Source organism: Cynoglossus semilaevis, chromosome 5, assembly GCF_000523025.1.
Source record: "Cynoglossus semilaevis isolate Cse_v1.0 chromosome 5, Cse_v1.0, whole genome shotgun sequence".
In the NCBI taxonomy this organism is placed as follows: Eukaryota; Metazoa; Chordata; class Actinopteri; order Pleuronectiformes; family Cynoglossidae; genus Cynoglossus; species Cynoglossus semilaevis.
In genome coordinates this window covers 5,236,683-5,248,772 of record NC_024311.1, presented here as the reverse complement: position 1 = coordinate 5,248,772, position 12,090 = coordinate 5,236,683, and the positions used below count along the sequence as shown (strand labels likewise).

At 40.6% G+C, this 12,090-nt stretch overlaps 1 protein-coding gene and 1 non-coding gene across 2 annotated transcripts in view; one reads left to right on the top strand and one right to left on the bottom strand.

Moving 5' to 3' along the window:
* syt7b (synaptotagmin VIIb) overlaps window positions 1-12,090 on the top strand; it is a 74,491-nt gene that overhangs the window by 45,884 nt on the left and 16,517 nt on the right. The window contains 2 exon segments of the mRNA XM_025055502.1: window positions 2,230-2,577; window positions 5,555-5,677. Coding sequence (XP_024911270.1) covers window positions 2,230-2,577; window positions 5,555-5,677 — 471 coding nt within the window.
* trnal-uag (transfer RNA leucine (anticodon UAG)) lies at window positions 4,582-4,654 on the bottom strand. Its single transcript has one exon. It is a non-coding gene; the product is annotated as a tRNA-Leu (tRNA).

The following is a 12,090-nucleotide window of genomic DNA, read 5'->3' as shown; positions in this document are numbered from 1 at the left end:
ACACACATCTTGAATTTCAATTTGGCCTCAGCAATTTGTTTCTATTTTTAGCTTTTTATCCTCCCCCCTCATTCTATCTTCTGACTGCCTTCAGTTTCTTTTCTTTTTTTTTTTAACCTTACTCAATTTTGCCTAATGATTAAATCATTCAAGGTTTATCGTCACCTTAATTGACTTTCAAGCAGAGAGAAATGTGAAAATAGACGTCACCGATAGGAAACTGCTCCTGTTCGGTGAATTCGCCCTGTGAATGACTAATGTTTCTGCTGTGCAGACGCTCACAGTTTGAACACGCAGGAGCAGAACGCACAGAACGTTACATGCAATTATTTAGCAGTAAAATCCTTATTAGGTCACTGTGCACACATTATCACGTAACACATGAAAAATGCATGTATGGAAAACACAACACACACATGGCAGGTACGGGCAGATCAGACAGGTGTGTGACAATCAAGCCGTCAACACGAGAGTGTTAAATTATGATGTTTGATGGTTAATAAAACTCTTTAAATTTTATACACATTTTATACAATTTAATGTTTTAACCATATTTAATGGTGGTCTACCTTCTGCTCCATACTGTATTTTTGCACCTTAGTTTTCTGTGCTGTGTATCTTTTATCAGAACCTCGCTTTATAAAGTTTAATCCTTGGCTGTTGTATGTATAAATACTGGTGGTTTCAACCTATTAAATGTCTAGTTTAGCGTCACAGAGTTAGCAACAGCAATCTTAACATGTAAACATCCTTATCTCTTGTATGTTGCCCCGGGGGCAGATAATTAGTTTGTCTCCATGTATGTATGAGGGAAAGCAGAGCTTTTCCTGAGCGCTCGTCTATGAACTTAATCCAGTGTTCGGGAGACTTGATTCTCGCTCTCCAGCAGAGTTAGAGCGCCGTTCACACTAGCGAGAGCAGCTAACACAAAACACAATTTAGATCCAGGCAGTAAATCCTCCTTCGCAGCATTAGCTGCAGACAGAGCTGCTCAGCACAGGCTTACAGTCATCGAGCAGGGCAGAGATTGAAGGGACGATAAGAGGTTAAGCACTATTACATGATTGTAAGTGTAGCAGGCCGTAATTAGGGAGCAGACGTGAGGAACATTGATTTGAGATGGTGTGGAGATAGATTGATGGGAGGGCTGAGGGTGAGGAAATGATGAATGGACGGAGAGGAATGAGAGCCGTGGAGCTCCGAGGTCAAAAAGAGAGCGGTGTGAGAAGCAGCAGGTGTGTGTGGAGGATCCAGGAGGAAGATGAGAGGAGTAAGAAGACTTGGTGATGGTTTTAACTCCCTGTTGATTTAAGTTGGTCTTAAACCAGTTGAGGGTATAATCACTTTCCTTCTTCACTGCTCACCTGTTTTGTGTTGTTTTGTTTGGTACTGTGAAGGTGTCACCAAACCAGGAGTAGATCTACAGTGGACCCTTTGTGTCATCTGTATACAGGAAGTTGACTCACTCAGGTGGTTGCAGACCATAGTGGCAAATAGAGTGACCAGCTCGCAGTCCCAAGATGTGGATTTTGTTTGAGTGGGAAAAATACTTTATATATATATATATTATATAATTATTATTAATATTGTTATTTTAATTGTCTTTTTTATTTCTATTCATTTTAATAACATGTGCACAAGCTATACAATATCACAGCAGTTTCACCCAGTGACAGAAATTAGTCTGGCACAATATACATAACACTCACAGGTTTTCACAGGTCTTATCTAATTATAGAAAATATATAATTAAGTGACTCACCTGGTCACACTAGTCCAGGGGTGTCCACACTTTTTCGGCTTGGGAGATACTATTTAAATGACCAGGGTAAAGTGATCTACCTATATTGAAAACTATAGATATATATTTCCTACTTTGATTAAATGGCTACAGTTGTATGGCACAACACCGTCTGACTCAATACTTCTATGGTCCTTACTTTAGCACTGGTGATTAGCATCTTAAAATAGAATTAAATCTATCATTTTTAAAGTTTTTTTTTGTTTGTTTCTTTAATTGCTCAGGATCTACCAGCACTCCCTTTGAGATCTTCTGGTAGATCCTCGATCTACTTATTGAAGTACCCTGCACTAGTGGCAAAGTATTGTGAAGCCATGGAGGACGACTGTAAACACAGTGACGTTCATTTAGTCAAACCAGATTCGTGGCCTCAGTGTCTGCCATGTTCTCACTGTGTTTCTTCTCGGTGCTCCTTTCTGTCTGCTCAGTTTTGGCGACGCCTCTCTTTCTTCCGCCTCCACCCTGGAACACATTCCATCCTCGGCGGTGGCTCGTCCTCGGCCCCTGGTCCGTCAGCAGAGTCTCCAACAGCCCCTCACTCACCAGCCCCCTCCGGGTCCCAACGATCCCCCAGTCACTTCACAAAGCCTGGGCCAGCTTCATACGGGCCCCGGCGGAGGTGGTCACCGCGGGGGTCCGCGAGGGGTCCGGGGGAGTCCGGCTGGAGCCTCCCGGTACAGAGGAACTGGGGCAGGCCGCTCAAGGTCAAATCCAGGCAGCTGGGATCACATGGTGGAGCAGATTCGCCACAGAGGACTGGACATGAAGTCGTTCTTGTGAGTGTCGTTGAGATTTACTTTTCGCTAAACAACATTTCAGAAACAATAAGAAAAAAAAAAAGCTGCTGAACAGCTGCTGTTTTTATTGGTAGTGAATTAGAAACCACATCGATATCAACAATGTTAGCTATATAACAATATTTTAAAACAGTAGAAATGGTGGCAGACATTTTGATGTCATGTTTGATTTCATGTATTACAGGGGTTAGGGTTAAAACAGTGGAAATCAAGGGCTGGGCAACCATTACAAATGATCAATCACATTAGTATGTGTCATTTGTTGTGAATAATCTTATTAAGTGCAAAATGTAATTCATTTTAGAGTAGCGTGTTGTGCACATGCATTTGAGTATAATATATGAACAAACAATAACATAAGGGTCGTAAACACTTCATATAAACATGGTGTCTTTTCCAAGCAGTATTCTCTTCACAAAGTAGCAGTTTAAACATTTCTTGTTCATTTCAACTAAGATATCAATATGACCAAATATTATAAGATACTGTATATTAAAATCAACCAAAACTATTTCCCAAAGGCATTAACTTATATTTCAGAAAACTCCAGTCTACCCTCAGTCCAGCACCACATTCATAACATTTTAACAGACACCTTAAAAGCAACAGCAGACTGTGAATATGTTTCCCCTTTGTTTTTGAACAGGAACCAACACAAACATTTGTCTTTTATATCAGGGAGCAGCATAAACGCTTTATGACCAGTGTCTCTTTTCAAAGGTGCACAGCTGGGATTTACTGTGCAGGATTTCCTTCCTTTCTTCTGCTTCCTAAAAAGGGACAACTCTCTAGCTTTTTTGTTGTTTTTTAAATCAGTGTTTCCCAAACTTTTTTTTCTGGGGCCCCATATTTTAAAAGTCACAAACCTTCGCGACCCAAGTCAATAGACATTATTCGTAAATCACAAAATAAAGGTGTACTTGACCATAACTGAAAATGAATGAGTATATTTCATTGCTGAGTGATATCTGAGCAGTTTTACTCGAGTTTTAAACAAAACCACAGGTGGAGCTTTTAAACTAGCAGCTGTTCTGAGGTTGGATGCAGACAGCTGTTGCAATGACCGTGAACTCCTGGGAAACATGATGCGATACGACCCAAAAAAAATCTTTTGTGACCCACCTGAGGGTCGCGACCCAGTCTTTGAGAAACAATAGTTTAAATGAATTGACCAAATAACATTTGTAATTATAACTTATTCAAATGTGCTTCTTATAGGGGTTAGAATATTTAAGAGAGAACAGTGAAATGTAAAATCCATATCAATACTGCATGAGCAGCAACAGGTTCATGTGTCTGTCTCTTTGTAGCTGCACTGATGATTCGACAGTTCTTACGTGTCCATGCAGGTTATTAGAAGAACAGGGGTGTCAAACTCATTTTGACTCACGGGCCACATACAACCACTACAACTAAATAGACGTCAAGTGGGCCGGACAAGTACAATTCTAACAGAATTATCTATAAGTAACAATAAGTTCATATTTTCCCCTTTGTTTTCATGCAAAAACAAGAATATTAGATATTTATTTTTATTTATTCATATTTAATGATTTTACAAAAAATATCCTGAACATTGTGTATTTTTCTTATTTTCAAAATTCATCAAGTGGGCCGGATTGAACACCCAAGCAGGCCGGTTTTGGCCCCTGGGCCTTATGTTTGACACCACTGACCTACAGGCTTTAACCTCTGCCTTGGTGTTATAGGTTATTGAAATACAGTTGCTCCTGTACTCAACACTGGCTGCTTTTTTTTTGTTCTGCTACTCTCGATCAATGTCTCTCAATCAGCATGTACGCACTATGAATAACTCACGCCCTTCTTTCTCATGCTCAAAGGGAAAGTATGCGCATACACGCGACACAGAACGTGAAACACCTGCATGTGTGTACATTTACATTTGTACATTTACATTTGTGCATTTAGCAGACGCTTTTATCCAAATCGACTGACAGAGGAGGATTAACATTTTCAAGCATGTGGTTCCCCTGGGAATCAAACCCAGGACTCTCTGCTCCTAAGGCAGGCGTGCTAACCGCTACACTATGGAACCACCAGTTTACAGTTTGTAGGAGGGTATTAATGCAGCAGGGTCACTTTCTGTATTTGTCCATACCCATCACCACTTGTGTCACGCCTGCACCGTCAAATGTAATACACAGTCTGCAGGTCTTTCAGTGACTCGCAAAAATATACGCTATCGACAACTGCCAGGTTGATTTTATGTTTTCCGTGCCTCCTCCAGAGGAACTGCTGCTTTGTTGGGGCTTTTGGTTTTTTTTTTGTGTTTTTTTTTTCATCTTGCGTTTTGCCTGAGAAAGAAAGGAAAAGCATTGCATGAAAAGCATGTGGGCTGTGAAAGTAAAAAATGACTGACAGATTTGAAAGATAAGAGGATCAGTGGAAAATCTGGAGGAGCTAAATTTAAACGCGCTGACCAGAAATCTTTATTTCGAGACATGTTTTTTAATAACACTTGCATTGGAACCTGTTCTGTGGATGTATGTGGGTTATGTTGTTGTGACTGTGCTGCGGCCAAGTGTTTATTTGAGGTCACTGAACAGCCTTTGGAATTTACAGCCCAGCAAACTTCAGTGAGATGTCATTTGAATGACTCCAGGCATGAATAAAGTCAGGAAACACCTCATAAAAAATAGATTCAGTATTACCTTCACAGCTTTTTAATGATGCCTCTTTATTTCATGGCTTTTTTCTTTTCTTTGCTTATTTTTGGATTTTCTTACATGCATGTCGTTGTGGCCATCTTTATGTCCCCATTTTGGAATTTGACCTCCTGCATCAGGTGTGTCTGTGCCTACAGAAGTACACCACCAGATTTCAGCCTTAACAATGATTGGTTTGTCGACTGATGTCATTAAGACTGACATCATCAAGAAGTACAGTGTGGACTACATTTTTGCTTCTGTGGTATTTTGTCTGTCTGTGTGTCCAGTGAGGGGAAGATGGTTGTTCTGTCTCTTGCGATCGGCCTGGCTGAACAGGATGACTTTGCCAACCTCCCAGATCTACAGGAAGCTCCAGCAAGTAAAGAAAATGAGACCACACCTGAAAAGAGGTAACCAGAGAGAGAAAGAGGGAGGCTAAAAATGAATAGAATAGAAAACCTTCAATCCTGATTAACAGGCACTAATTCAGTGGTTTGAAAATCACATCCATTTGTAGTGTGATGTAGACTAATGGGATGTCTTAAATCTTTCCTTGAATTTTAGCATTCATTAAGAGTTTATTGAAGTGATTATAGTCTCAGAGCATCAATCTGTTTCCTCCATACAGCATAATCTGTTTTTTATGGAAACATTGACGTCATTTCAGGCCAAAATAATGGCATATATTCATGGGATGTTGACACTGTGGGTCATTCAGGTCAGTCACGCAAACCTCTGCTCTTTCAGATGATTGTTGTCTGGATGCACAGAAAACTATTGGTTTTCTGGAGTTATGAACTCTTTAACTGCAGTTAATTTCCTAACTATCTCTCTATATACATATATATATGTTTTGACCTGGCATGGGCGGGAAAAATAATTTTGAAATTTTGAATTTTACGCAGAGGGGAAAAATATTCCTAATTAAATTATAAATTATATTAATTATATTATTCAGGACTTTTAAAAAAATACATTTGGAACCTAAGAAGGTTAATCTAAAACTTTTTTTCTAACTTTCCCATATATAAAGTAAATGTGTGTGCTCTGTTAAGGCAGGAGTGTGTTATTCTCTCCTGCCTTCCTGCCCATCTCTTTTTTGGTTTGTTTTTTTTTTTTTTTGGTTTGTTTTGGGGTGTACTCTTTTGTTAGAGCTTTCTCCCACAATCATATATATATATATATATATATATATATATATATATATCTATCTCTCTCACTCTCTCTCTCTCTATCTATCTATCTATCTATCTATCTATCTATCTATCTATCTATCTATCGATCTATCTATCTATCTATCTATCTATCTATCTATCAGAGGTAGTCAGATGAAACGCTCTCCTAAAAATATGCTACCCTCTCATCTTAGCAGTGCTCTCACAGCAGCTTTTACAGATGAACATCTTCCGGCAGATGCAGGACACGGGACTAAACAAACTCTTCTGTTATCATCTCAGACTGTGGCAGGGATAAAAGTTTGAGCTTAATCCTGGTCCTCAGACTCCAGTCTCCACCATTGTGGACGGCTCTGTTATTAATAAATGCGTCTTGTGAAATCCTCTTTGCTGTGCATCCAAGTGTGCTTTTCTAACTAGGTCATCTGCAAATTTGTGCTGGATGAAAAATTGCTCCCTTGAAAGAAAAGAACATTTTTTTCTCCCCCCTACGTTTTATAGTTCTTGGAACAGGTGTGGTGTTTGTTTTCATTCAGGATGTGATTTCAAACGATTTTAACCTTTAAAACCAGGGACAAATCATATTGAGATTTAAAAGCTCTGAATGTCAGTGTGAGGATGAGGACCTCTCGTCTGTCCATTGTCTGCCCTGCGTCCGCCGGCATTGGAGCGCTGTCCGGCCCCTGACTCTAATCACAGTCAGAAAGTCTATACCTGCAGGGATCACAGGAACAGATCTGGTGTCCTTGGTTACCTAGAACAACTGCTCCCCATCAGTCCATCTCACTAATCTCTCTGTCTGTATAGTTTTCCAGTAAGATCATTGAGCTTGTCTGCTGCCTCGCCGGCTGGTTTGGACGAGCCCGGCAGATGGAGAACAATTGGACTGGATGATCCCGGAGAGAAGGATGTATGTGAGGAGACGAGACACTGTCAGACACAGAAAGAGTGGGAGACCTTTACTCTGCAGCTTCCTAGAGAATATGCTGCAGGATAAAAATAGTCCCTTCCATGGAGATTTTTCTTCCCCTGCTGTTTTATTAATGAAATCACATGCAGCTGAGAGCAGTAGGATTTACCAGGAGAAAATTTGATTTAAAAGAGTTTATAAATGGGTAAAAAAAAAACGAATGGCTTTTTACGGTGTCTAGAGATTCAATACACATTTGTTAAATCAAAGTATTCACAGTAAACAACCAAACACAACACAGAGTTTTTTCTCACAGCTGCTGATTAAAGTTTCAGAGCAGTATATCAGAAGTACACAAAAGTACAACAACAGTACAGTTGTCAAAGATCCACCGCTCGAAGCTGTGTTGTCAAGTTCTGTTCCAAAATTCTGATCCGGCCCAGTCAGCTGTTGTCTCATGAACTCTTACGTCTTCCCCTGGTCTGACAGTTTGACAGAGAGAGTTTGACATCAAACAGACTAAATATTTTATCAGTGTCACTGCTGTTATTGTTCTTTCCATTGTTAGATCCCGGTGCCTGCAGTGGTACATCCCACAGAGGATAACCAGGGTTAAAGTAGTTCACAGGTTAGAGCTCATCACCCAGTTGTGTCAGCGTTGACCAAGTGTGTGTAAAGCCTCTAAGAACATCAATTCCCCACTTAGAACTCCGAACCCTGTGAGGAATCAACCCAACCACAACAAAGTCCACATTTGATTGTTGTGGTTTTCTGACAAACATCCAATAACCAATCCAAGAAGCTTCTCATGTCCCATTATGACATTTGATTCCAAAGCTATCTGAGCAAAAACTCTAGTGTTTGAGATTGACTGGACCTTTGGTAATGCACCTTCTATGCTGTAAATCCAAACAAATTGATATGGAAAAGCTTTCTCCGCGAGCCCTGCAGCCCCGGTGTTTGGTTTGTGCATCACTGTTAAAATGCCACCATTTCTGCAGCGTTTTAGGGTTGACTCAGTGATCACTGTAATCACGGCTGCATTAGCGCAGACTGTTGTCATGAATCACGATCAACACATCGCTTATATGTAACATTTTAACGTTTGCCTCCACACAGTGTGAATTGAAAGTGTGGGAATCAGTCATATACAGATGGATACAGGGAATCAAAGCTTTCCAGTCTTAATGCCTGTTATTTTTCCCACCTGTCTCTCAAGCTAATCGCCTCGAGGCTTACAATTGTTATTGTAAATTGATATAAAGGAGCTGCCACTAAACCCAATGAACGACAGTTTGTCTTTGTAAAATGAGACAAAAAGATTTTCAGGGAAAGGTTGTAACTGCAACCATCCCAAACACTGCCATCGCTCTGGTACTGTTACTCCTGAAACAGGAAGTGTTTGCTGATCAGGGAGTCGGTTTGTGATGTGATGATGCTTTTGTACATTTTGGTTTTTTTTCGATCCTTTTCCATTTATGTTTTACATACAGAATATCTTTAAAACCGATGCATACAGTATATTTTTTAGATTTAAAAAATCCATTCAGCTACTCGTGCTATTATAGATGATTTTAAGACAAACCCTGAACCACTAATGTGACACTGCCAGTTAGATGATTGAAGATCCTCAGGATGACTGACTGTAGTCACCTACAGTTACTCCTCTATCATCTCACCTCAGATGATACAGATCCCTCAGATCATCAACATACACGTGACAACATGATACAACTCTTTAAAAAGTTAATTTCCGAGTTTTGTCTTTCATAATTTTACTTTGTGTCTGCTGGTTAGGAAAGACTTGCCTTCGGTTGTTTCATTGTTGAGCTCCTATGGCAGATGTAGTATTCATTGTGATGTAATGTCCCAGCCAACAAGGCTTGGTTAAAGGAGGCCAGATGGAATCCTAATTCTGCCAGGAGTTCACACACACACACTGGCAGATTTGGGTCGATTGTGTTGCCTTCGCATGTTCTCCTTACGTCTGTAAACTCTGGCTTTTTATATTCCAGACTCAAGAAAAATAGGGTCAGGTGAACAAAAGACTCCTAACGGTTATTTGTTGTTGTTTGTTTGAATCCAGGATGCTGCATAGCCCTTAATGTGGAACGGTAAAACGTACATTTTCTACTTTAAGAGTTTAAGAAAGACGTCTAATTGCTATAGAGATACGCACACAAAAACATTATAGTATATAAGGATTCCTGTGATATCAAATAAAATGTGGTTTTAATTATGAGTTCTTACCTTCGAGACAGACGATACAGTAGCTGCTAATGGTGGCATTAGGAGAGAGGGAAGAGAGTTGGCCCGTACGTAGACGCTTGATTCCGTAGCGTACCTTACACGTACACTACGTAACTTACATAAACTTTGAGTTAACCTTACGTATTTTTTTTGTGTGTGTATTAGCGGCCATCATACTCATATTTATCAACAGTTTCCTGTTTTATTTCCATGGTCATCAGTCGTATCTTCTTCTCACTACCATCCTTACCTCTCACTCTCTTAGGACTCATCACTATTATGAAGAATAATGCACAAAATAGAGAGAAAATCACCTAGCTAACGCAAACCAATATTGAAGACTCGCGGGAGATGCGTAGGGAAGTCGACGAACACGTGAAGTGAACCAGTGAGGCGGCGTGGACTGGCATTTGTAAATGTCCTCGTATCTCAAATATTTACTCGTATCTCGAAGCAAAAATTTGCTCGAAGTCTTGCTCGTATCTCGAGGTTCTACTGTATATATATCTGCTCTGCTCAGAGACAGGGTGGTTCAGGTGACTGAACTGGAAATCAAACGTAATCTTTTTTTCTCTGCACTCCTTCTGTGACATGCCAGACAATCCAGCCCAGCGTTAATCAAGCAGGGCGTTGTTGCCACCTATTATCAATTGGCACAGCTGAGTTTTTCAATCGCGAGTTCTAGTCAGCAATCAAAGTGCATCAAGGCTTCTGAGGACTTCTCAGGCTGGGCCTTTGGTCCCTGTGGTTTCATCCAAAGCCAGCGGCCGTCTGGGAAAAGAGATGATTGAAGAGAAAAAGTGATGTAGGTCAGCAAAAACAAGTCTTCTCTCTGAAGAACCTGTCACCAGCGAGTGTGGAGCTCATTTACCATGTCCTCGTTTTGGCCCATTCCTGTTTCCAGCGGATCGGCCACAGTTATGTGATTTTGCTGCTGCCCACCTCTGGGAAAATCATAACTGTGATCAAAAAAGGAAGAAAATGGGGGTGGGAAGTGAGGGCGAGAGGAAAGAAATAAGTGGGAGAGAAGGAACGGTAGGAAGGGTGAAAGAAAGGAAGGAAGGGAATGAAGGAAATATTGAAGGAACAAAAATAAGAATGATATACAGATATTTCATGTGACAACGATAAGAGAAAGATAAAGAAAGAATTAACAAATGAGAGAGAAAAGGAAAAGAAGAGAAAGTGGAGGAGGAGAAAAAGCATAACTAAATAAACAATGGGGCATCAAGGCAAGGAGGAAGGAAGGGATGAATGTAGGAAGGAAGGATTTAGGACAGCAGATAAACATGGTTTTTATTTGTCATGTTTTCTCCATTGAATCTACCAAAAGTGAGCAGATACATCCAGACATCTGGGACTACATGACGGTACCAGGACTGATGTTCGACCTGTTTTTTTTTCCCCCGCCTCTTCTGCAGAGATAGCAGCCTTTTTTATCTGGCATTTTGAAATGGATATGACCTCATTACATGTTTACTGGCTGTTAATGCACAGAGGTTGATTTATAAATCTCATGAAGGAGGCAGCAGGAGTCTATTCAAACACCGTCAGGCCAGTCAAACACTGTAGACGGCTCCATTAGTCCTATTGGTCTGCGCGTTGAGAGGGGTGGCGGCTCGGTGATTTGTCCCTGTCGACGGGGAGCGCTGAGTGGGCTGACACCGGAGCTCCATTCTCATCCATCACGGGACATGGGACCAGAATTGTGTTTCCTGGTCAGTGTCTGATCAGAAGGACCTAGATACTGTATGTTTATGAAAACATATTTCCCATTCACACACCTCTGGTAACCCTCATCACTCACGCTCACCCGTCCATCTAGCGTGCATTCCATTTTTTCCTCCGCCCATCCCATCATCCCTTTCCTCTCCACGCTAAGTGACCCTTGTTTTCTTTCTTCAGGAAAATGGATACTTCATTTTCTCCCGAGCTGTGTCTCCCTATCTCCGTTCCGTTCCTATTGAAAAGTGTCTCACGAGCCATTTCTTACATTTTGTTCTTTTTTTTCACCACTTCCAGTCTCAGCCATTTTTATCGTTTCCATTCCAAAGTCTCCTCATTCAGCCATTTGTGATGAGAATGACTGGAATTGAGACACAAAGACATCGTCTCAGTCCCTGTCGATGACGGTCAATTTTCTTTTCTTATGGCTTTGTCTTGAACATAAGAATCCACTGATGGTAAGGTTTAAAAAACACACCGAACACCAGACAAGATGTGGACATGAGGTGCAGGCGGTCGCTTGTCTCCATGTTTGTCTTTTGAAGAACAGCTGTTAAAGGTGTGACTTTATAACTTATTTTATTTATTTTTGTCAGCCAGAACACTGGCTTCCTGTCACTTTGTGTAAATATGGTTTTGGGATTTTTGTATTCAAAATTTTGGCTTTGGTTTTCACTACATTTTGATTTCAGTATCAAGTACGTTCTGTTGCAGGGGATTGGCTGCTGATTGGCTGCAATCATTTGCATTTTGAACCATGTTA